Source organism: Nomascus leucogenys, chromosome 10, assembly GCF_006542625.1.
Source record: "Nomascus leucogenys isolate Asia chromosome 10, Asia_NLE_v1, whole genome shotgun sequence".
NCBI lineage: Eukaryota > Metazoa > Chordata > Mammalia > Primates > Hylobatidae > Nomascus > Nomascus leucogenys.
The window spans coordinates 58,876,513-58,902,284 of record NC_044390.1 but is presented as its reverse complement, the minus strand read 5'-3'; the positions used below and the strand labels follow the sequence as shown (position 1 = coordinate 58,902,284).

General features: G+C 45.5%; 1 protein-coding gene across 1 annotated transcript in view; it reads left to right on the top strand.

Annotated features, from left to right (window-relative positions):
- LOC100580991 (zinc finger protein 136) overlaps window positions 1-25,772 on the top strand; it is a 36,378-nt gene that overhangs the window by 7,384 nt on the left and 3,222 nt on the right. The window contains exon 3 of the mRNA XM_004089308.3: window positions 819-1,211. Coding sequence (XP_004089356.2) covers window positions 819-1,211 — 393 coding nt within the window. The remainder of the gene's footprint in view (window positions 1-818; window positions 1,212-25,772) is intronic.

Sequence of the window (25,772 nt, the reverse complement as noted above, 5' to 3'; positions counted from 1 at the left end):
AGGGTCTAATGTACTCTGTGGCTCCACTTCAGCAGTCACTGACTCTCAAGCTTGGGAATACGTTTTACCTTCTGAATTCATTTTTTCCTTTTTAAATGTTCTGAAGTGCCCTGCTTATCTGAGCTAGTTCAAATTTTTTGCTTTACTTCCCTTTTGATTTCTTTACAGAATATTACGGAAATAGAACTTGTTTTTCCATGCATTTAATAATTTTATTCACTTCTTGGCAGTTTTTTATTTTCTTGGGTAAAAATGAGTAGATTGATTTGGGAGGCGAAAGTGGGAGGTTCACTTGAGGCTAGGAGTTCAAGACCAGCCTGGACAACAAACGAAATCCTGTCTCTACAAAAAATTAAAGAATTTGCCGGGCTTGGTGGCATGTACCTGTAGTCGCTACTACTCAGGGGACCGAAGCGGAAGGTTCGCTTGAACCCAGGAGATGGAGGCTGCAGTGAGCTATGATCATGCCATTGCACTCTAACCTGGGTGGCAGAGCTAGACCCTGTCTCAAATAAATAAATAAAGTAATAAATAAATAAGTAAATAAAGTAAAAAAGAGAGAGAGAGAGAGAGAGATATGGTACGAGAAAGCCTTGGGCACGCTTCCCATATCCTCATCCCAAATTTCCGATCCCTGTGAATATCACGCCCTTTCTTCTGTTCTAGTCCTGCCTGGAACTCCCTGCGCACACCTGTGACTCCTCATGCAAGAGGTAGATGAAGAAATGACCCACTGAGTACAGGAAGTATCTCCTTTGGTAAACCCGGATAAAGTTCTGCTAAAATGCAAGTATCTCCCATCTCCCCATTCCCCGCAGACCAAGTACAGTGAAGGGGACGAGGGGAAGAAGTCCACCCTGCGTTTGAGGGCTGGGGCCAAGACCCTTCATTGCCGCTTCACTCATCTGTGCTTCACATCTCCTGTCATTCACATCTGTCAAGATTCAGGGGGCAGAGCCCGAAGCTGTACCCAATCAGGGGCGCCGGGGCGGAGCTCTGCGATCGGTCCAATCAGGCGCGCCGTCGGGGACGCAGCTGCAGACGTTCAACCTTCTCGCGGGATTTTCATTTCTCGCGTCTGCCGTACTTGGTTTCGCTTCGCTGGTCCCAGAGGCCCAGAGTGGCTCTCCTGGAGTCTCTGTGGCGCCGTTCCCTGTACCTGCCTTGGGATCCGGAGGGAGGAAGCCGGGACACCCGGGAGTCAGGAAATGGTGAGTGTGTCGGGCCCTGCGTCCCGAGACAGGGAGGAGGGGCTGGGTGGACGACCGGAACTGGCTGTGGCGGGGCCCGGGCCTTCCCGTGGGCGACTCTGGGTCTGCGTACCGAGTCCCTCTGGCGCAGCTCAGCCGTTGGTACCCTCCGCCGCAGGGTGGGGCTGGGCCGGCAGCCGGGACCCCGGGCGTCCTTGTCCCGCTCTGTGCCGCGATTGCGGCCCCGGTCCCGGAGCCCCAAGTCTCTCCAGATTGTGCGGGGGCCACGCGAGGGTCATGGGGTGGGGGAAATCCTGACTTGTGCGTGGAAGGAGCCGTGGTCTATGAGGTTCCCAGTTCCTTTTCTCTCCACAGAGGACACCCATTTTTCCCTGAGTTTTCTAAGTGTATGGGATGCAGGGTCCCAAATCCTCACTCCGTCCCCCAGCCTGCTGTTTCCAGGGCTTGCAGTAAATCCCCAAATTTCCGGTTCTCTTTTCGCGTTTGCAAACGTCAGCCTCTCCCATTCTATTCACGACAACATTAGCAACCGTTTCTCCTATATTCTACATTTCAAACATTGTGTTTTCATTGTTTATTTTTCAACAAAGCCATGGATTACCCTTTCATCAAGATTTGTTTTCTGTTCATAGCCTTGACACTCCGTTGTAAAAAACCTTTGTGCTTGTCCTTTTATCTTCTCTATGCACGGATACCTCATCAGAATGTCTTTGAGTTGAGGTTCTCCTTTGGAATCTTTACAGGGTGATATGCCTTCAGCGCCCCCTCCTATCTATTTTTTCCTGGTTCTGGGTTTCAAAACTGTCTGGGGCTGACTCAAGCTGCCCGCAGCTGCCAAGTCTCTTCTAGGGTCTAGTGAATATTGGGTCTTGGGTGACTCTTCCCAGTGGACAGTTGAAATAGAAGGCTGGCAGAATGCCCTGGGACTAGGATAAATCTAGCATACCCGCTTCTAAATAGCCAACCCCTGGGGGCACTCAGCTTTTCCTCCTCCAACCCCAGTTTCCATCCCTTGGAGACACATTAGTGGTCAGCCAATCAGATGCTGGTATTGAGGATTGAGAAAAGAACATTTTTTGTGTGTTTTGAAAGAGTCTCCCTCTGTCGCCTAGGCTGGAATGCAGTGACGTGATCTTGGCTCACTGCAACCTCCATCTCCTGGGTTCAAGCGATTCTCCTGCCTCAGCCTCCCCTGTAGCTGGGACCACAGTTTTGCGCCACCACTCCCAGATAATTTTCTTTTTTTTTTTTTGAGACGGAGTCTCTCTGTTGCCCAGGCTGGAGTGCAGTGGTGTGATGTCGGCTCACTGCAACCTCTGCCTCCTGGATTCAAGCGATTCTCCTGCCTCAGCCTCCCCAGTACCTGGGACTACAGGCGCATGCCACCACGCCCGGCTAATTTTTTGTATTTTTAGTAGAGACGGAGTTTCACCGTGTTAGCCAGGATGGTCTTGATCTCCTGACCTCGTGATCCCCCTGCCTTGGCCTCCCAAAGTGCTGGGATTACAGGCGTTAACTGCACCCGGCCTCAAAAAAATAATTTTCGTCTGATAAATGTGGGTCCTTTTAAATGAACGGGCACATAGAGACATTCCAATGATACAGCAATCACCTTCTAACTCCCTGAAGCTATGAATTCATCTTTTGAAACAGCTATTCCCACAAATAGGTATAACTAACTTACTAATGCAGCACGGGACACTGGAACCCACACCCTATACCTTAACAGTGCATAGCCACTTGCTTATCTATGTTACTTCTGTAAATCAGTGAGAATTCCTGACAAAGAACTTTGTATCAGCCCACATCTTGTCCCCCTTTTTCAGGCACTTTGGGTCATATTTTGTGCTTTAGCCTCTACTTTTTAGGGAAAAGATGGAAATGTTTCCTGTCCTTTGAATTCTCTCAGCCTTGTGAAGGGAGAAAAACTATCTCAGCAAGGTAGTGGAAGAACCCGAGAAACAAAATGCACTTCAGGTACACAGTGGGGCATAATGCAGTGTCTCTTGGGTGGGTGATCACTGAGCATTTCAGTGAGCACGATGGGGTTAGAGGGATGTCCCAACTGATAGACAGGATGAGCTCTGCTGACACTGGAGTCAGATGAATGTCTGTATTCCAGGTCAGCACTGCTTCTCCCTGGGATTGTTGCCTTAACAACAAGTTCAGCTTGAGTATTTCATTTAGTTGAAAGTGCATTTTATCAGTAGAGCTTCATAGAGAAGACAATGTATTTCCGAAGAGGTAGATTTCAGGGGGAAAGAAATTAGTCTTATATTCCACATTTTAAAAATTCTTATTTGCAAGGGCTTGTATCTGTATTTCTCCATATTTTGGAGTAATTATCTACATGATATGTGTAGGTGCTGTGGCTTTTCACCTAAGAAGCAGAATCTCATTCCAGTACATTTGAGAGTCATGAAGCCAAATCTTTGATGGTCTGTGTCAGAGACACAAAGTCTACAATGTGTGTGTTCACAGTGGTGTGGATTTTATGCCTCAAGTCACTTAGAAAAGTGTCCTAGAAAACCTGGACAGTGCCCTTGTGTCTTCACAATAATTCTTTGTGTATTTATGGAGATGATTCTGTAATCTTTTGGGACATGGACCAATGTGTATCTCTTCATACTCATATTCTGCACCATCTGTATGTAGCATGTCAAACTTAGCGGTGTGACCTTAAACTTAAAAAAAAAAAAAACTGGAAGGTCAATAAAATTTAAACTGCTGGCTGGGTGCGGTAGCTCACGCCTGTAATCCCAGCACTTTGGGAGGCCGAGGCAGGTGAATCACCTGAGGTCAGGAGTTTGAGACCAGCCTGGCCAACCTGGTGAAACCTCGTCTCTACTAAAAATACAAAAATTAGCCAGGTGTGGTGGTGGGCGCCTATAATTCCAGGTACTCAGGAGGCCGAGGCAGGAGAATCACTTGAACCCCGGAGGTGGAAGTTGCAGTGAGTTGAGATCGTGCCATTGCTCTCCAGCCTGGGTGACACAGCAAGACTCCGTCTCAAAAAAAAAAAAAAAAAAAAAATTTAAACTGCATAACAACAATAACAACAACAAATTCTTATTTTCTTTTATTCTTTCCCAGAGCATGTGTAGTATATGTGTAGTATGTTTGTCAGATCTGTGTTCTGTTGGGTGACTTGAAATGGAATTCCGGGGCTTAACCTTGAGAATATTATCAGGGAAACGAAATGGGGATGGGGAGAACCAACTCTTCTATTATGGCTTCAGAAAAATGAATATGGTTTCCCAAGAAAGTTAGTAGATAAATTGGAGAATTACAAAGATTCATCAAAACAACAATTTCTCTTGCAAGGTGGAGAATTTGTGACAGTGAATAACTGTTCTGTTTCCTGTTATTGGAACTTGGCAGATGAATTCTAAATCTTAGGGAACAGGACCTGGCAACAACTAGGAATCCTCTAATAGGATTTTTGTTTACTAAATGATTTGTTATCATGGAAATAGTAGTTAAGTGACATCTTTGTCTGAAAAGAGTGGATTCCTGTGCTTTTTCTGTTCAGCTATGATGTAAATGTGCCTTAATTTTCTTCCCTCCCATAAACATTGAGATTGATTTTGCTGGATTCGTCAAACATGAGTCATCAAACATGGGTATTTTCTTTATATATCCACATGAGGTATGTAAAGGGAAGTGGGTAGCCTTGACTGGGGTGCAGAGGCCTGAGGCCAGCGACTCCAAACTGAGGCCAATCCAAAGGAGTACTGCATAAAGGAAGGCACCAACCAAATATAAGATCTGCAAAGATCTGAAAGTTTAGGCAGAAAAGTGTTTTCTTTCATAGGAAGGGGCAAGCAAGATTAGAAAGAAGATGAGGAGGAAGAAGGCAGGATAGAGGGTGCAAAATCAGACCTAGATCAGAGCATGTTTTATTCTGAGGTTATTCTGTTCTTAGGAAGTGTTACCTATTTGTTCAGGCTGAGAGTGGGTCAAAGTTAAGGGTCTGGAGGAAATTTACAAGTCAAGGGCTTGCATCTGTGTTTCTCTATATTTTGGAGTAATTATCTACATGATATGTGTAGGTCCTGTGGCTTTTCACCTAAGAAGTAGAATTTCATTCTAGTACATTGAAGAGTCATGAAGCCAAATCTTTGATGGTCTGTGTCAGAGACACAAATTTAAGGAATGTTTGGTTAACAAATGTTTTGTTCCCACTGATCAGTGAAGACAAAACTGTTCAGCTAATGTTTTATGAAGCAAAGAATGGGCATTTGTAGGCCTGATGCCGTGGCTCACGCTTGTAATCCCATCACTTTGGGAGGCTGAGGCCAGAGGATAGCTTGAGCTCAGCAGTTTGAGACCAGCCTAGGCAACATTGCCAGACTTTATCTCAAAAAAAAGAAAAGACCGGATGCGGTGGCTCACGCCTGTAATCCCAGCATTTTGGGAGGCCAAGACAGGCGGATCACCTGAGGTCAGGAGTTCAAGACCAGCCTGACCAACATGGAGAAACCCCGTCCCTACTAAAAAAAAATGCACGTGCCTGCCACCACACCCCGTCTCTACCTAAAACCTTTCTACAAAAGACAAAAGCATCTAAGTCTGCCCCTCAGAGACTTTCCCAATTTGTACAATTTATTCTACAATTAAACTAATTCTGTGAAAGCAAAGCCAAACTGCTAATAATGTTGAGTTTTACTCAAGCCCTATAATCCAGTTAAATAAATAGGGTCATAGAAATCACTGCCCCGTTAACCACTCAGTTCTTTCTGTTTTGCAGAAGCAGACTCATGCAAAGATACCTTTTCCATTACTTTATGGCCTTTTTTTTAAAAAAATAACAAAGCCAGATACTGACTACAAATGCCCTTTTTTTTTTTCTTTTTCTGTTTTTTTTTTTTTGTGTGTGTGAGATGGAGTTTCACTCTCATTGCCCAGGCTGGAGTGCAATGGCGCGATCTCGGCTCACTCTAATCTCTGCCTCCTGGGTTCAAGCGATTCTCCTGCCTCAGCCTCCCAAGTAGCTGGGATTATAGGCGCACACCACCACGCCCGGCTAATTTTTTATTAAGGTTTCACCATATTAGCCAGGCTGGTCTCCAATTCCTGACCTCAGGTGATCTGCCTACCTCAGCCTCCCAAAGTGCTGGGATTACAGGCATGAGCCACTGCGCCCCCGACAAGCCCCATTTTTGACCACAGTAAAGGGGGAGAGGCTGGATATTGAGTTCTGTTAATGTAAAAATTCTGGAATGAAGACATTCGGAGAGCTTCCTGGTCGGTGAACACAGTGATGTGCTAGGAGGGTGGTACTCAAGTCCTGTAGGGAAGGGGGTCCTATACTCCCTTCCCTGGAGGGTCTGGTGAATATTGGCCCTTGCGTGACTCCTCCCAGAGGACAGTTGAAGTAGAGGGCTGGGGCCTTCCAGGGGACCCCCACTTCCCTGGTCCTATATATCTTTTCCATTTGGCTGTTCTTGGGTTTGTTTTTTGTTTGTTTGTTTGTTTGTTTGTTTGTTTTGAGATGGAGTTTCACTCTTGTTGCCCAGGCTGGAATGCAATGGCAGGATCTCGGCTTGCTGCAACCTCCACCTCCCAGGTTCAAGCGATTCTTCTGCCTCAGCTGCCCAAGTAGCTGGAATTACAAGTGCCTGCCACCAGGCCCGGCTAATTTTTTTTGTATTTATAGTAAAGATGGGGTTTTATCATGTTGGCCACGCTGGTCTCGAACTCCTGACCTCAGGTGATCCACCCGCCTTGGCCTCCCAAAGTGCTAGGATTATAGGAGTCATCCTTTATAACAAACTGGCAAACTTGTGTTTTTCTGAGTTCTGTTAGTAGTACTAGCAAATTATTGAAAGTGAGGAGCGTTTGTTGGATTTATATGCAGTTGGTTAGAATTAAGGGTGCCTCCACTCCCCCCTGCTGTACCACCCTCCCAGCACACCAGGGCTGGGACTGGCATCTGCAGTGGGGGCTGTGTCCTGGGGTGGACCCTGGACTTGTGGGGTCTGGGCTAATGCCAGGTGATGTCAGAATTGAATTACTGGATCCCCAGCTGGTGTTGGAAAGTTAGTTGATACTGAGCAGTCTCCACATATTTGTTGTCAGAAAAAATGACATCACAGGTCAGAACCTTACATCGACTCTGGGTGAGTGGTTGCTGGTGAGAATTAAGACCCTGGAGGAGGGAGCATTTCCACACTGAGGAGGGGACAGTAGGGTGAGTAGTGCTCTGAGGATTATATTTTCTAATTACTCAAATATTCCTCACTCATTGCCTAGGAGGAGCCACTCTGAGCTACATCTCCACAGTGAGAGTGTAGTAAACTTTTGAATGTGGGTAAAGGTAAACAAATAAGCCTTGGGCATTTCTGGCGTGTCTCCCTAATTTCACCCTCCTTCTCTGTACCCAGAGGTGACCACAGTACTGATTCTGATTTTTTTGAAACGGAGTCTCGCTCTGTTGCCCGGCTAGAGTGCAATGGAACGATCTTGGCTCACTGCAAGCCCAGCCTCCCGGGTTCATGCGATTCTCCTGCCTCAGCCTACCGAGTAGCTGGGACTTACAGGCGCCCGCCACCAAGTCCAGCTAATTTTTTTGTATTTTTATTATTATTATTATTATTTTTTTGAGACAGAGTCTCTCTGTGTCCCCCTGGCTTGAGTGCAGTGGCGTAATCTCGGCTCACTGCAAGCCCCACCTCCCGGGTTCACGCCATTCTCCTGCCTCAGCCTCCCGAGTAACTTGGGACTACTGGCGCCCGCCACCATGCCTGGCTAATTTTTTGTATTTTTAGTAGAGACAGAGTTTCACCATGTTAGCCAGGATGGTCTCGATCTCCTGACCTCGTGATCTGCCCACCTTGGCCTCCCAAAGTGCTGGGATTACAGGCGTGAGCCACCATGCCCGGCCCTTTTCTTTTTTCTTTTTTTTTTTTTTTTTTGAGATAGCGTTTCACTCTGTCACTGAGGCTAGAGTATGATCTTAGCTCACTGCAACCTCTGCCTCCTGGGTACAAGCAATTCTCCTGTCTCAGCCTTCCAAATATCTGGGACTACAGGTGCACGCTAGCACACCCAGCTAATTTTTGTATTTTTAGTAAAGACAGGGTTTCACCATATTGGTCAGGCTGGTCTCGAACTCCTGACTTCACATGATCCACCAGCCTCAGCCTCCGAAAGTGCTAGGATTACATGGGTGAGCCACCGTGCTGGGCCCTGATTCTGATTTTTTTGTTATTTATTTATTTATGAATGGATGAATGAGACAAGGTCTGGCTCTATTGCCCAGGCTGGAGTGCAGTGGCACAATCTTGGCTCACTGCAACCTCTACCTTTCTGGTTCAAGCCATCCTCCCACCTCAGCCTCCTGAGTAGCTGGGACTATAGACGTGCACCACCACGCCTGGCTTATTTTTGTATTTTTTGTACGGATGGGGTTTTGCCATGTTGCCAAGGCTGGTCTCTGAGTCCTGAGCCCAAGCAATCTGCCCTCCTCGGCCTCCCAAAGTGCTTACAGGTGTGAGCCACCGTGCACTGCATCTTTTATTTTTTATAGCTTTATTGTTGATTTGTCACAGAGTTTTGCCACTTGTAAGTTTTCAGTAAGTTGATATTAACATGAATATGCTGAAAAGGTATTTTTGTGGTTTCTTTTTTTTTTTTTTTTTTTTTTTTCGAGACAGAGTCTAGCTCTGTCGCCCAGGCTGGAGTGCAGTGGCGAGATCTTGGCTCACTGCAAGCTCCTCCTCCTGGGTTCATGCCATTCTCCTGCCTCAGCCTCCTGAGTAGCTGGGACTACAGGCGCCCGCCACCACGCCCAGCTAATTTTTTTGTATTTTTAGTAGAGACGGGGTTTCACCGTGTTAGCCAGGATGGTCTTGATCTCCTGACCTTGTGATCCGCTCGTCTCAGCCTCCCAAAGTGCTAGGATTACAGGTGTGAGCCACTGTGCCCGGCCTTTTGTGGTTTCTTTGCCTCAGTCCATTGCACACATGCTGCTGTCTGAGGCTGTGGGTCACCCAGATTACTAACCATTCCACTGCTTGATTTGAGTTGTTAGTATTTTATCTGTTGCCAATGTAATTGTTTTTGTCTCCCAAGTGCTAATGCTTCATAAACTTCTTTTTTTTTTTTTCCTTTGAGGCAGGTCTTCTTCTGTCGCCCAGACTGAAGTGCAGTGGCGCGATCATAGCTCACTGCAACCTTGGCCTCCCAGGCTCAAGCAATCCTTCCATCTCACCCTCCCAAGTAGCTGGGACTACAGGTGTGCGCCACACGCCTCACTAATGGTTGTATTTTTTTATAGAGATGGTGTCTTGCCATGTTGCCCAGGCTAATCTCGAACCCTTGGGCTCAGTACTGGGATTATAAGGCATGAGCCACTGTGCCCAGCCATGCTTCATAAATATTTTTTTTTTTGAGACGGAGTCTCGCTCTGTCGCCAGGCCAGGCTGGAGTGCAGTGGCGCGATCTCAGCTCACTGCAACCTCTGCCTCCTGGGTTCAAGTGTGATTCTCTTGCCTCAGCCTCCCAAGTAGCTGGGATTGCAGTCACATGCCACCACACCCAGCTAATTTTTTTTTTTTTTTGAGACGGAGTTTCACTCTTGTTGCCCAGTCTGGAGTGCAATGGCAAAATCTCAGCTCACTGCAACCTCCGCTTCCCAGGTTCAAGCGATTCTCCTGCCTCAGCCTCCAGAGTAGCTGGGATTATAGGCATGCACCACCAAGTCTAGCTAATTTTGTTTTTTAATAGAGACAGGGTTTCTCCATGTTGGTCAGGCTGGTCTCTAACTCCTGACCTCAGGTGATCTGCTCACCTCGGCCTCCCAAAGTGCTGGGATTATGGGCATGAGCCACTGCGCCAGGCCCCACCCAGCTAATTTTTTTTATTTTTAGTAGAGACGGGGTTTCACCATGTTGGCCAGGATGGTCTTGATCTCTTGACCTCGTGATCTGCCCACCTCAGCCTCCCAAAGTGCTGGGATTACAGGTGTGTGCCACCGCACCCGGCAGCTTTGTAAATTTTTTATACATTGGAAAAAAAAATCCCTGGGATGTAGCTTATAGATAAATTCAAATTGACTTGGGAATGCCAATGGAATATGTGGATTAACCATCTGACCATGTATGCATGTGTATTTACTCTTTATAAGTAGTTCTCTTTATTTTTCTCTCTGTGATTACATGTTGCTTTTTACACTAGGACTGAGCATTTTTTCCTGTGTGGCCTTTCATCTTCTGTAAAATAGTTTTCAGTCATCTTGTCACATTGAAGTCATTTGTATATTTATTGCTTCATTTCTTCCCTTTTTTCTTTTTTTAACGTACTCTGTAGACTAATTCTTTTTCATTTGTAGGGATTGCTAATATATTGTTCCAGGGAGTGATTTATCTTTTCACTCCATTCTACATTTTGATGGACTCTTTTAAATTTTTTTGTTCGTTTGCTTTTTTGGCCGCCTTCTGCATGCATCATCATCAAGGGTGGGGAAGGGTACTCTTCTTGATTTTAATTGAGTTGACTTTGGCTCTTCCTTTCAGGCCTACTTAATTTTCTTGTAAGAAAACACTCTAGGGAGTGTATATTTAGGGCAACTTGAATCCGTGCTCCCAGGTTAAATAAAGAACACTCTCCCTACTGTGAAGCTGAAAAAAAAATTGTAACTTATGAAAGTTTGCTACTTTTTAAAATTTTTAAATTTTTTATTTTTTATTTTCTCTCTCTCTCTCTCTCTCTTTTTTTTTTTTTTTTTTTTTTTTTTTGGAGACAGAGTCTCGCTCTGCCACCCAGGCTGGAGTGCAGTGACATGGTGTTGGCTCATTGCAGCCTTCGCCTCCTGGCGTCAGGCGTTTCCAGTGCTTCAGCCTTCCGAGTAGCTGGGATAACAGGCGTGAGCCACCACGCCCAGCTAATTTTTGTATTTTTAGTAGAGACAGGGTTCCTGACCTCAAGTGATCTACTTGCCTTGCCTCCCACCATGCTGGGATTACAGATGTGAGCCACTGTGCCTGGCCTGCTTTTGTTTTTAACAGGTTTGTGTTTTTCTAATTTGATCTTGTTTATAGCTGGAGACTGGCTAAAACTTTATCCCTGTCCTGGTGAGGCTCTGGGGGATTTCTTGGAGGATATTTACAATGTGCCTTTCAAGGGATATTTCTTCATTCTGTTGGAGGGCCTGATGCCTAGATGTTATACCCATGACCAGGTGTCCCTCTCACAGCACACTTGTTTATACTTGCTCTGTACAAGCAGGCACTTTGTAGATCTTGTCTGACCATTGTCAGTTTAATCCTAGACTAGAGTAGCCACTAATCCGGTATCTATTAGTGGCTAATAAACACTACCACTCTGTTCCTACCAAGAGAGCCCCGATTGATAGTAGTTAGGTTCAAATAGTAGTCAGGTGTGTCAGTTAGGCAATTAGGTGAGACTCAGAGGAGACAATTCAACAAACACAGGAAATAACAGGAGTTTATTACTTATAAATCCCAGAGGCCGGGTGTGGTGGCTCACGCCTGTAATCCCAGTACTTTGGGAGGCTGAGGCAGGCAGATCACGAGGTCAGGAGATCGAGACCATTCTGGCCAACATGGTGAAACCCCGTCTCTACTAAAAATACAAAAATTAGCTGGGTGTGATGGTGCGTGCCTGTAATCCCAGCTACTCGGGAGGCTGAGGCCAGAGAATCACTTTAACCAGGGAGTCGGAGGTTGCAGTGAGCCGAGATTGCGCCACTGCACTCCAGCCTGGCGACAGAGCGAGACTCCATCTCAAAAAAAAAAAAAAAAAAATCCCAGAGAGAGGAGAGCAGCATGCCTTGTAGGCCAGCAGGTAGGTGGAACTATTTGTGACACATACCCTCAGCCTGTCAGTGGGGAGCAAGGGAAAGAGAGGGAATTGTGGGCCAAATCCTTTATTGGGGTCCAAGGTGTTACCTAACCCAGTTTCTCTTCGGGAGGTTTTAGTTGGTGTGTTTAGAAGAAGGAAGCACGAGTTATATGGAGTCACACTGTAACTGCCAGGTGGTCACTGCAGCGTGTCTGTTCAGTCCATAGGAGTGTGGGTGTCAGTGGAAGAGTCAAGTAAATTGTATCTAGGTGTTCCTTAGGGAGGTGATCTGTAAGGCAGATGAGTGGATCAACCACTTGGAGGAACTGGGAGGAAGCAGAAAACTGCAAATGGTGCCAAGGGTGATTGAGCCCTGCTTCTGGTATGAGAAAGTTAAGTCTATATTAAAAGGAATGACAAATGCCTGGGTGCGGTGGCTCACACCTGTAATCCCAGCACTTTGGGAGGCTGAGGCAGGTGGATCATTTGGGGTCAGGAACTGGAGACCACCCTGGCCAACATGGCGAAACCCCGTCTCTACTAAAAAATACAAAAATTAGCTGGGTGTGGTGGCACATGCCTGTAATCCCAGCTATTTGGGAGGCTAAGGCAGGAGAATCACTTGAACACAGGAGGTGGAGGTTGCAGTGAGCCAGGATGGCACCACTGTACTCCAGCCTGGGCAACACAGTGAGACTCTATCTCAAAAAAAAAAAAAAAGAAAAAAAAAAGTAATGACAAAAACCCCAATTACTTTTGCACCAACCTAATAAATTGGATACTGAAGTAACATAAAATTATATGAATTCAGGATAACAGGCAAGTCTACAATTAACTGATTATAGAGAGATTGTGATTTTTATATATAATGGTATATATATATGCTTTCATCCACAGTCCTTTCATAGCCTTTGTTTCTCTCCGAGACAGGCCAAAATATACTCTGATCTTCCCCTGCCTTTCTGTCTTGGAGCTGGCCGTAAAGAAATTTTCTGACATATCTTGTCTCTTTGCAGGTCTTAAGACCCCCATTTCAGAAAGGATCCTACCCTCTACCCAGGAGGAAAGAATGTACACAGAGGCTAAGAAGAGTCAGCAGACAGGCGTTATTGGTTTTCCCACTCAATCTATTAGTATTAGTCCATACCCTTTTTGTCCAATTGCAGTTCTACGGGGTGTTCCATACTTTTATCATTCCAATTGAGTGACGTCTGTATAAAACGCCATGCTTTTATCATTCCTATTGAATGATGTCTGTATAAAAGGCCCAAGAGGATGAGGTATGGGAAGCTTCTGGACAGCTGAACTCAGGGAGGCTTGTGTTACAGGAAGGTGATCAAGAACTCATCCTCATGCCAGGAGCGAGTCATACCCTAACTACCGGAATGGAAGCTGTGCTTGGGACCCTTGTACACCTTGCCCTATACATCTCCACCTGGCTGTTTATTTGTAGCCTTTAAAATAGCCTTTATAATAAACTTGTAAACGTGTTTTCCCGAATTTTGTGAGCTGTGTTGGCAAGTTAATTGAGCCAAAAAAGGGTGTTATGGGAACCTCAGTTTGAAGCCTTTTGGTCAGAAGTTCCAGAGGCCTGGTCTTGCCACTGCTGTCGGATGTGTGGGGTCAGTCTCATAGGACTGAGCCCTCAACTTGTGGCATCTGCTGCTGTCCCCAGGTAGATAGCTTAATAATCGAATCGGTTTGGCAGGCACCCAGCGGCTATATGCTGCACAATTGATTATTTGCCTTTTTTTTTTCTTTCTGAGACAGAGTTTTGCTGTTGTTGCCCAGGCTGGAGTGCAATGGCTTGATCTCGGCTCACTGCAACCTCTGCCTCTCGGGTTCAAGTGATTCTTCTGCCTCAGCCTCCCCAGTAGCTGGGATTACAGGGATGCACTACCACACTTGGCTACTTTTTTATTTTTAGTAGAGGCGGGGTTTCTCCATGTTGGTCAGGCTGGTGTCGATCTCCTGGCCTCAGGTGATCTGCCTGCCTCAGGTGATCTGCCTGCCTCGGCCTCCCAAAGTGCTGAGATTACAGGCGTGAGCCACCACGTTTGGCCAATTACTTGCTTTTTGATGTGGAGAAATCCCCACACAGTTGGTCACAGAAGCCTTTTGTGTTGATTGTTGTGGTGTGAGGGGAATAGCAAGGTGTGTTTTCTTCACTTAGATGATATGCAGAGGGTTGAGTATTCTCTTGTAAATAACCATTTGTCCCTGCCCCTGTGTTGAAGTGTCTGTCATCTCTATCCCTGCCTGACAATGCCTGCTCTGTCACAGGTTCTTGGGCCTTAAATAGATGCCCTTGTTTCAGATTTTGCTATTTTTTCATTGGTCTGTCTGTCTCTCTGGTAATACCATACTCTCCTGATTACTATAGATTTCAAATCTTTGATGTATGTTAGAGAAAGAACCTCCCTATCTTAGTCATTTTTGGCTGCTGTAATAAATAACCACAGACTGGATGCCTGAAACAACAAGCATTAATTTCTTTCTTTTTTTTTTTTGAGACAGAGTCTCGCTCTGTTGCCCAGGCTGGAGTGCAGTGGCACCATCTCGGCTCACTGCAAGCTCTGCGTCCCGGGTCCATGCCATTCTCCTGCCTCAGCCTCCCGAGTAGCTGGGACTACAGGCGCCCACCAACACCCCCAGCTAATTTTTTGTATTTTTAGTAGAGACAGGGTTTCACCATGTTAGTCAGGATGGCTTTCTTTTTTTTTCTTTTTTTTTTTGAGACAGAATCTTGCTCTGTTGCCCAGGCTGGAGTACAATGGTGTGATCTCAGCTCACTGCACCCTTCTGTCTCCTGTTTCAAGCTGTTCTCCTGCCTCAGCCTCCCGAGTAGCTGGGACTACAGGCTTGTGCCACCACGCCCAGCTAATTTTTCTTATTTTTAATAGAGACAGTGTTTCGCCATGTTGACTAGCCCCAAGACAGAAAGGCAGGGTAGGTTAGAGTGTATTTTTGGTTTATATGGTCTGCCTTGCAGAGAAAAAAGAGCAAGTGAAAGGAGGTCAGCCTAAGGGCAGAGAGAGAGATTCTGTTTTCTTTCCTTTTTTTTTTTTTTTTTTTGGGACAGAATCTTACTTTGTCGCCCAGGCTGGAGTGCAGTGATGCTATCTTGGCTCACTGCAACCTCCACCTCCTGGGCTGAAGCGATTCTCCTGCCTCAGCTTCCTGAGTAGCTGGGATTACAGGCCTGCGTCACCACGCCTGGCTAATTTTTATATTTTTAGTAGAGACAGGGTTTCGCCATGTTGGCCAGGCTGGTCTCAAACTCCTGACCTCAGGTGATCTGCCTGCCTCAGCCTCCCAAAGTGCTGGGATTACAGGTGTGAGCCACCACGCTTGGCCTTATACTTTACTTTTTAGAGTAGTTTTAGGTTCACAGCAAAATTGAGCACATAGTACAGAGTTTCCTTATGCCCCCTATTCCCACTCAGTCACAACCCCTCCAGCTATCAACATTCTGCGCCAAAGTTGTACATTTGTTACAATTGAACCTATTTTGAGACATTATTGTCATCCAAAGTCTAGCCTACATTAGAATTTATTCTTGCAGTTGTACATTCTATGAGTTTCGGCAACTATACAGTGACATTTCTATTATGGTATAATACAGAGTAGTTTCATTGTCCTAAAAACCCTCTCATCCACCTATTTATCCCTCTCTCCCCCTGACTTCTGGCAACCACTGATTTTTGTACTGTTTTATGATTCTGTCTTTTCCGCAATGTTATATAGTTTGAATCATACAGTATGTAGTCTTTTCAGAGTTGTTTTTTCCACTTAGTAATAAGCATTTGCGGGCACGTGATCATGAAATTTTTTTTAAAAAGTAATACGCATTTAAGGTTCTTCCATTACCTTTTAGCTCATTTATTTTTAGTACCTCCATTGTCTGGAGGTAGCTGTTATGTATCCATCTGTCTACTGTAAGGCATCTTAGTTGCTTCCAAATTTTGAAAATTATGAATAATGCTGCTATAAACACCTGTGTACAATTGTTTGCCTGGACCTAAATTTTCAGCTCATTTGGATAAACCTACCTTTGGTCTGGAGGTTAAGAGACACCCCTCTGCCACATGGGATGGGTTTTAAAGAATTCACTCTGAAAATCAAGTGAATGTGAGCCTATGATGAGGTTTGTGTAAAACCCCCGTGTGTGTATGATCTCCTGATTCAACGAGTACTTTTTTTTTTTGAGGCAGAGTTTCGCTCTTGTTGCCCAGGTGGGACTGCAGTGGTGGGATCTCGGCTTACTGCAACCTCCACCTCCCTGATTCAAGCGATTCTCCTGCTTCAGCCTCCCAAATAGCTAGGATTACAGGTGCTTGCCACCACACCCAGCTAATTTTTGTATTTTTAGTAGAGATGGGGTTTCACCATGTTGGCCAGGCTGGTCTCAAACTCCTGACCTCAGGTGATCCACCTGCTTCAGCCTCCCAAAGTGCTGGGATTAAAGACGTGAGCCACTGCGCCCAGCCTTTCCATGAGTATTAATCTCCTTTTTTGTAACAGATCTCCTAGTGGGTGCTGCATTAAACAGAGCTGAACAAATAACCCTATCTGCTTGAAGCAGGGTGAGAGACAAGAAATAAGATATAAGTAGAATATGCAGTGTGTCAGATGGTGCTTAGTCCTAAGGAGAGAGAGAGAAAGCTGGGGAGGAGTGGAGAGGCCTGTGCCGTGTTTGTCTCTGCAAGCACCTGTTTATGTCTCTGAGGTGTTATCTCTGAGGGTTTGTGTGTCTGCCTGGGTATGTCCACCTATATGTGCAGTGACAAAATGTGAGTGATTTTGTATGTCTGATGGGGAGACAGAGGCTGTGTTTGTTGCCCTTTAAAATCTTGAATGCTTTAATTTCATTTTCTTGCCTGATTGCCCTGGTAGCATCTTTTAGCATGTTAAATAGCTGTGTTGAAAACAGACGTCCTTGTCTTGTATTTGATCTTAGGGGGAAACATTCAGTGTCACCATCGGTATGATGTTATAGTGGGGTTTTCATGAATACCTTATTTCAGGTTAAGGAAGTTTCCTTCCATTTCCAGTTTACTGAATGTTTTCATAGTGGAAGAGGTATTGAAAGGATATTGACCTTTGTCAAATATTTTTGATACTGATTCTATTAATATTGTGATTTTCAAATGTGAAAACAGTGTTGCTTTTCTGGGCTACGTCCCACTTGAGTATGGAAGTATTTTTTGTTCTTTTTTTTTTTTTTTTTTTTTTTTTTTTTGGGACGGAGTCTCACTCTGTAGCCCAGGCTGAAGTGCAGTGGTGTGATCTCGGCTCACTACAACCTCTACCTCCCGGGTCCCAGTTCAAGCAATTCTCTTGCCCCAGCCTCCTGAGTAGCTGGGATTACAGGCACATGCCACCATGCCCAGCTAATTTTTGTATTTTTAGTGGAGATGGGGTTTCACCATATTGGCTAGGCTGGTCTTGAACTCCTGACCTCGTGATCCACCTGTCTTGGGCTCCCAAAATGCTGGGATTACAGGCATGAACCACCGCACCCAGCCTTTTGAAAAATCTTGTTGGTAACAGTCATTCTAGTAGGTGTGATGTCTCATTGAGGTTTTAGTTTGCATTTCCCTAATGATTCGGGATGTTAAACATTTTTTCATGAATGTCTTTGTCATTTATATGTGTTCTTTTCAGAAATGTCTGTTTAGATCCTTTGCCCATTTAAAAAATTGGAGGCCAGGCCCAGTGGCTCATGCCTATAATCTCAGCACTTTGGGAGTCTGAGGCAGGTGGATTGCCTGATCTCAGGAGTTTGAGACCAGCCTAGGCAACATGGCAAAACCTCATCCCTACCAAATATACAAAAAATTAGCTGAGCATGGTGGCACGTACCTGTGGTCCCAGCTACTCCCAGCTGAGGTGGGAGGATGGCTTGAGCCTGGGAGGCAGAGGTTGCAGTGAGCCAAGATTGCGCCACTGCACTCCTACGTGGGTGTCAGAGTGAGACTCAATCTCAAAAATAAATAAATAAATAAATAATAAAAGTTTAAAATTGGGTTGTTTTCTTGCTGTTGAGCTGTTTGAATTCTTTATATATTTTGGATTTTAACACCTTATCAGATATATGGTTTGCAAGTATTTTCTCCCACTCCGTGTGTTGCCTGCCTTTCCACTCTGTTAATTGTTTCCTTTGCTATTGCTAAAAAGCTTTTTAGTTTGACATCCACATCCACAATGGTGCTGTCAAAAACAGCTACATGGGAACTTGTTTATGTACTCTTTCTGCAGTGTCTGGTTTCACCCAAAACTCTTTTGTGAGATTAAGCACCTTCCTCATATCAGGAAGATTGTGGGTCTTTCCTATTATTCAGAGCTAAATCCCTGAGTTAGGTTTAATTGTATGTGATCAAACATAGTATGTATTATTTCCTCAAGCAACATTTTTGGACATGTTTCTTAGAAATAGTTTACTAACTGGTTTCGAACAGCATGTATGCTAACAAATGTTAACGTCTTTTTCATTTGCTGCTAAGTTATATAAAAATATTCCATTGCAATCATGGATCAGATCAACTTTATAATAAACTTTATGATTTTGCGGTGTTATTTGTTAAATATTGTGAATCGGGCCGGGAGCGGTGGCTCACGCCTGTAATCCCAGTACTTTGGGAGGCCGAGGAGGGTGGATCATGAGGTCAGGAGATCGAGACCATCCTGGCTAACACGGTGAAACCCTGTCTCTACTAAAAATACAAAAATTAGCCGGGCGTGGTGGTGGGTACCTGTAGTCCCTGCTACTCAGGAGGCTGAGGCAGGAGAATGGCGTGAACCTGGGAGGCGGAGCTCGCAGTGAGCCAAGATCACGCCACTGCACTCCAGCCCGGGCGACAGAACGAGACTCTGTCTCACACAAAAAAAAAAAGAAAAAAAGAAAAATTGTGAATCAATATTCTGTGCATACAATTTTAGGTGTGTTTTTTTCACATAAATTTTCATTTTCATGCTCATGTAGTCACAGTTTTTATCACAAGAATTATTTCTCATTCACTTATGATACCAAAAGTTAAATCAAGCTTTTAACCTTTTTCCAAAGATCATCAGGACCACAGCTCTTGTCAAAGAAGGTATTAAAAAAAAGTCATCATAAATATGATAGTAAACCATATGTGACTGTGTGGTGTATCAATAGGAGAGCGCTCAAAAGAATTTCTTTTTTTTTTTCTTTTTTTTTTTTTTGAGACGGAGTCTCACTCTGTTGCCCAGGCTGGAGTGCAAGTGGCACAGTCTGGGCTCCCTGCAACCTCTGCCTTCTAGGTTCAAGTGATTCTCCTGCCTCAGCCTCCTGAGTAGCTGGGATTACAGGCACAGATCACCATGCCTGGGTAATTTTTGTATTTTTTATAGAGACATGGTTCCTCCATGTTGGCCAGGGTGGTCTCGATCTCCTGACCTCAGGTGATCTGCCAGCCTCGGCCTCCCAAAGTCCTGGGATTACAGGCGTGAGCCACCACACCCGGCCCAAAAGAATTTCTTATAGGACGTGTGCTTGCTTTAGGTGTATCGATTGCTATTCAAAGCAATTCTCTGGATTGTATACTATGAAGAAGCAAGGTTGTTTCTGGCCTTGGTTATTGTGATAGTTCTTACCTAGAAGTAAAAACGATGGAGTGGTGCTAAATTTATTACCTAAACACTGAAATATTTCTTATGATGAATTAGACATGGCTTCCCATAAGAGACTTCAGTTGAAATATATCCATTCTAACTCTTGATTTTTTTTTTTTTTTTTTTTTTTTTTTTGAGACAGAGTCTGGCTCTGTCACCCAGGCTCTGGAGTGCAGTGGCATGATCTTGGCTCACTGCAAGCTCCACTTCCTGGGTTCACACCATTCTCCTGCCTCAGCCTCCTGAGTAGCTGGGACTACAGGTGCCCGCCACCACGCCCGGCTAATTTTTTTTTTTTTTTTTTTGAGACGGAGTCTCGCTCTGTCACCCAGGCTGGAGTGCAGTGGCGCCATCTCAGCTCACTGCAAGCTCCACCTCCCGGGTTCACACCATTCTCCTGCCTCAGCCTCCTGAGTAGCTGGGATTATAGGCGCGTGCCACCACGCCTGGCTAATTTTTTGTATTTTTTAGTAGAGACGGGGTTTCACCATGTTAGCCAGGATGGTCTCGATCTCCTGACCTCGTGATCCACCTGCCTCGGCCTCCCAAAGTGCTGGGATTACAGGCGTGAGCCACTCCGCCCGGCCCCGGCTAATTTTTTTATAATTTTAGTAGAGACGGGGTTTCACCATGTTAGCCAGGATGGTCTTGATCTCCTGACCTCATGATCCGCCTGCCTCGGCCTCCCAAAGTGCTGGGATTACAGGCGTGAGCCACTGCGCCCGGCCAACTACTGATAATTTTTAAAAGTCTCCCTTATTAGGCTAATGCCTCTAGGAAAGTTGTCAGAATATAAACCTAGCGAGGGACAGAGACATGATCACTATTCTAATCAAGCCTCTCTTGCTCAGATAATATGCTCTTGATGCTAATTTTTCCATATGCCTCATATGCCAGAACTGTAGACTCAGAACATCCAGAATTAAGCACAAATGATGGAGGCACTCAAGGCTCTGATATGGGAACACGAAGTGAATAAATTCTTGAAATCCTGGTGCTTATATTTTTGTGAGAAAGGAGAGGGGTTGAAAAAATGGTAAGACTGGTTTATAAGAAGGAAATAAGCACTTTGAAGGAAAGTAAATGATGGTGTGAGATAATACAGAAGCTGAAGTTGTCTGTAAATGTTCTCTGTGGAGGGTGGCAACATCAGTGAGTGAAGAAATGTCACCATCGGTCATTTATATTTCCACCTCTAATACATCTTCAGCACCATTTCAGGAACTACTTAAGTGTGGATGTAGATAGTGCATAGCAATATAGACAGTCCTGCCTTTTTGAGGTTAACAATAATGATTCCCCGTAAAGATACAGGTATGGCTTATTGTCATTTTTGCATTGGTTAAAAGTTTTAATGTGTGTAATATGTGATCTTGACTTTGGACATGGGTATCTGGAACCTGGAGGAAGGCACACCACTGCATGCAGTGTGTGCTAGAACCATGCTGGATCCCTGTTGGAACATCTTACGTGTTCTGCCCCTTAAGCCACAGGGGGCGGAGCCTGAAGTTATATCCAGTTAGGGGTGCCAGGATGGCATCCTACTTATTGTCCAATCAGGCGCGCCTCAGAACCCTGTCTGCCCCCAACCTCACCCCACCCCGTATGATATTGTGGTGAATTTTCTTTTCTTGAGCCGGCTGCATTACCTTTCTTCTGGCTCCTGGCTCCACTGCCCTGGCTGTGTGCTCTGTGCTGGCCGTGGCAGCTGGAGGGAGGACCCAGGAGACCCCGAAGATGGGAAATGGCGAGTGTGGGAAATGGCAAGTGTGCAGGGGCCCGGGGTCCGACATGGCTGGAGGGGCCCAGGCCTCCTCGCCATCAGCATCAGATTCTGTTTCATCTGAGTTGCTCAAATGTGTGGGAAGCAGGGTATCAAATCCACCCGCAGCATAACTCTCCTTGATCTGGCAGCAAACTGCTAAATTATAGGTATAATTTCTGCAGTCCCCAACACCAACTTCTGTTCTCGAATGCACAGTGTTATCAACTATTTGGTTTTTTTTGTTGTTTTGTTTTGTGTTTTTGTTTTGATGGAGCCTCACTCTGTCGCCGAGGCTGGAATGCAGTGGCGCAATCTCCGCTCACTGCAATGTCCGCCTCCTGGGTTCAAGCGATTTTCCTGCCTCAGCCTCCCGAGTAGCTGGGATTACAGGCACCTGCCACCAGGCCCAGCAATTTTTTTTTTTTTTTTTTTTTTGGAGACGGAGCCTCACTGAGTCGCCCAGGCTGGAGGGCATTGGTGCGATCTTGGCTCACTGCAAGCTCCGCCTCACGGGTTCACGCCATTCTCCTGCTTCAGCCTCCTGAGTAGCTGGGACTACAGGCACCTGCCACTATGCCCGGCTAATTTTTTTGTATTTTTAGTAGAGACAGGGTTTCACTGTGTTAGCCAGGATGGTTTCGATCTCTTGAACTCGCAATCTGCCTGTCTCTGCCGCCCAAAGTACTGGGATTACAGGCGTGAGCCACCGTGCCCGGCCATTTTTTTGTATTTTTTAGTAGAGGTGGGGTCTCACCGTGTTGGCCAGGCTGGTCTCGAACTCCTGACCTCAAGTGATCTACCCACCTCGGCCTCCCAAAGTGCTGGAATTACAGGCGTGAGCCACCATGCCCAGCTGACTATTTGTCCTTCATTCTCCATTAGAGAAAGATGTCATATTTTATAATTTTGCAGAAAGCAGTGGATGACTGTTTTATAAAGATTTCTTTTATGTTTGTGACCTTTTTGCCTGAGAGGTAAGCAGAGAATAACTACCTGAAACTCCATTGTGAAAAAGCTTTGTGTCTGTCCTTTATCTTCCCTAAGTGCAAACCCTTATCAGAATACCTTTGTGTTGAGGTTCCCCTTTGGAAACTGCAGGGTTGATTGTCCTCAGCCTGTCCTCTCTTTTCCTGGTCCTGGGGTTCAGAACTGACTGGGGCTGCCCCAAGAAGCCCATAGCTTCCATGTCTCTTGGAGGGTCTAGTGAGTGTCAGCTCATGTGGCCCCTCAGGGGTGCCGCTGGATGCCTTGGACCTAGAAGCAGTGACATGGTTTACTCTTCCTCTGAAAAGCTCACCCCTTGGGACACTCAGCTTGTTTTTCTCCAGCCCCAGTTTTCATTCTTTGGAGACATGTTACTGGTCAGCTAATTGGATGGTGGTATTGAGGGGAAAGACAGAAAATGATTCTTGCCCTCTGGATTCTCTCAGGGTACTTGAAGGCAGAAAAATGATCCCAAAAGACAAGGAAAACCCACCTCTGCCAGGTTATGCAAGAACTTGAAAAGCAAAGTGCACTTAGGCATGGGGGTGGGGGGGGTACAGTCCGCTGTCTCTGGGAAGGATCGGTGAGCAGCACTTTAGTGACAGGATGGGGGTTGGGGGGAATGTCCCATGTGATAGGATGACCTGACTGGGCAGTTAAGTCAGATTTCTCTGTGTTGCAGGTTAGCAGTGGCCTTCCCTGATTTTGTCACCTTAAGAAGATTTGTTTACCTACTTCATCATGTAAAATGTATTTTACCATTAAAGCTTGAAAGATGGGCTAAAATATTTCCAAAGAGATAAGAGGTGATCTCAGAAAAATAAATATCTACCCTTATATTTGTTAAAAATTTGTATTTAATTTTTCCCCCCAGAACATATATGCAGTAAGTTCCTCAGGTCTGTTCTTTTTTGTGATTTTGTTGTTGTTGTTTTGTTTTGTTTTGGTTTGTTTGAGACACAGTCTGTCTCCAGGCTGGAGTTCAGTGGCACAATCATGGCTCACTGCAACCTCCACCTCCCCGGTTCAAGCAATCCTCCCACCTCAGCCTCCTGAGTAGCTAGGACCATAGGTGCAGGCTACACGACTGGCTAATTTTTTGTAGAGATAGAGTTTCACCATGTTGCCCAGGCTGGTCTCAAACTCCTGAGCTCAAGTGATCCTCCTACCTTAGCCTCCCAAAGTGCTGGGATTTTAGGCGTGAGCCACCGCTCCCAGCTCTTTTTTTGTTATTTCAAATAGAATCCTAGAGTTTAGCCTTGAGAAGGCTACCGGGAGAAAAAGCTCAGAGAAATAGGGAGAATCACTCTTCATTATGGCTTCACATAACTGAATCAATCAATCTATCTATCTATCTATCTATCTATCTATCTATCTATCTATCTATTTATCTTGAGACAGGGTCTTCCTCTTTTGCCCAAGTTGGAGTGCAGTGGCACCCATCACAGCTTGCTGCATTCTCATACTCCTGGGCTCAAGCAGTCCTCTCACCTCAGCCTCCTGAGTAGCTGGGACTACAGGCGTGCACCACCACTGCTGGCTAATTTAAAAATTTTTTTGTAGAGATGGAGGTTCTCACTGCATTGCCCAAACTGATCTTGAACTCCTAGGCTCAAACAATCCTTCTGCCTCAACCTCCCAGTGTGATGGAATTACAGGTGTGAGCCAGTTCACCCAGCCACTGACACATTTTGATGGGAAAGTAGGTAGATAAATTGGTGAATTCACCAATTTATTTTCACCAATTTAGTGAAGATTCACCAAGCTGGGTGTGGTGGCTCAGGCCTGTAATCCCAGCACTTTGGGAGGCCAAGGCTGGCAGATACTTGAGGTCAGGAGTTTGGGACCAGCCTGGCCAACCTGGTGAAACCCCATCTCTATTAAAAATACAAAAATTAGCTGGGTGTGGTGGCACGTGCCTGTACTCCCACCTCCTCGGGAGGTTGAGGCGGGATAATCGCTTGAGCCTGGGAGGCAGAGGTTGCAGTGACCCAAGACCGTGCCACTGCACTCCAGCCTGGGTGACAGAGCAAGACTCCATCCAAAAAAAAAAACGGGCTGGGCGTGGTGGCTCATGCTTGTAATCCCAGTACTTTGGGAGGCCGAGGTGGGCGGATCACGAGGTCAGGAGATCGAGACCATCCTGGCTAACACGGTGAAACCCTGTCTGTACTAAAAAATACAAAAAATTAGCCAGGCGTGATGGCAGGCGCCTGTAGTCCCAGCTACTCGGGAGGCTGAGGCAGGAGAACGGCAGGAACCCGGGAGGCGGAGCTTGCAGTGAGCCGAGATCACGCCGCTCCAGCCTGGGCGACAGAGAGCCAGACTCCGTCTCAAAAAAAAAAAAAAGGTAAAAAATCCTTCATTAGTCTCATTTAGTACTTAAATATATTTGATCTGCAGGATAGGTACGAGCTTGCGAGTATTCTCTCTTAGTATAATAACAGAAGATGGGCTTAATTTTCCCAGTAACCAATTGTGAGAACACATGTGAAATGCTTCCTGGAGTGTTTCTGGGGGCTCATCAGGTGGGCACTATGTGTTGCATGTGTAACAAATTTCCAAACTCTCAGAAGGTGGGAGACCAGAAATTTTCATATTTTTTCCATAAAGAGTTTAGGCACCAAGCTACTCTTACATAGATCATTGGTCTCCTTCCCCAAATCCATTTCCCAGATACCAGGAATGGATGTGATGCAGGACAGGCGCGCCCTAAAATTGGGGCTTATCCCAGGATGGTTTCTGGCTTTGCCCAGGGAAGAATTCAAGGGCAGGCTGGTGGTGTTAGATAGCAGTGTTTTATTTAACAGTACTGGTCTTTGTGGATCAGTGGTGACTCATAGGCAGTACACCCAGAGTCAGCAACATATGGGCTCTTGGGCAACTATATTTATACCCACTTTCAATTATATGCAAATTAAGTGGTGGGTTATTTAAAACTTTCTAAGGAAGGAGTGATAACTTTCAGATCATTGCCATGGCATTTGTAAGCTGTCATAGCATTGGTGGGAGTGTTTTATGCTAATGAGCAGTGACAGCATCTAGAGATCGCCGTTCTTGTCATCTGCTGGTTTTGGCCCCTTTCTTTACTTTGTCCTGTCTGTGCCAGATCTTGTTTTGGCCATAGGGTTGTGATCACAATACAAGTCCTGTTGGTCTCCTACCTCAGATGAATGTTGTGAGGAGTGAGGAGCCTTTTTTTAAGGGTAAGTCGTCTCAGGACTGTTAATATAAACTCTTTTGCACAGTAGGTGGTAGGACTTCATTATGACAGGTTCTACAGGTCCACTGTATGAGCGGACATTAGCTGTGACTCAGGCAGCACGTATTACTCCTTGGGACCACCACCAAGAAAGATGATCAGACAC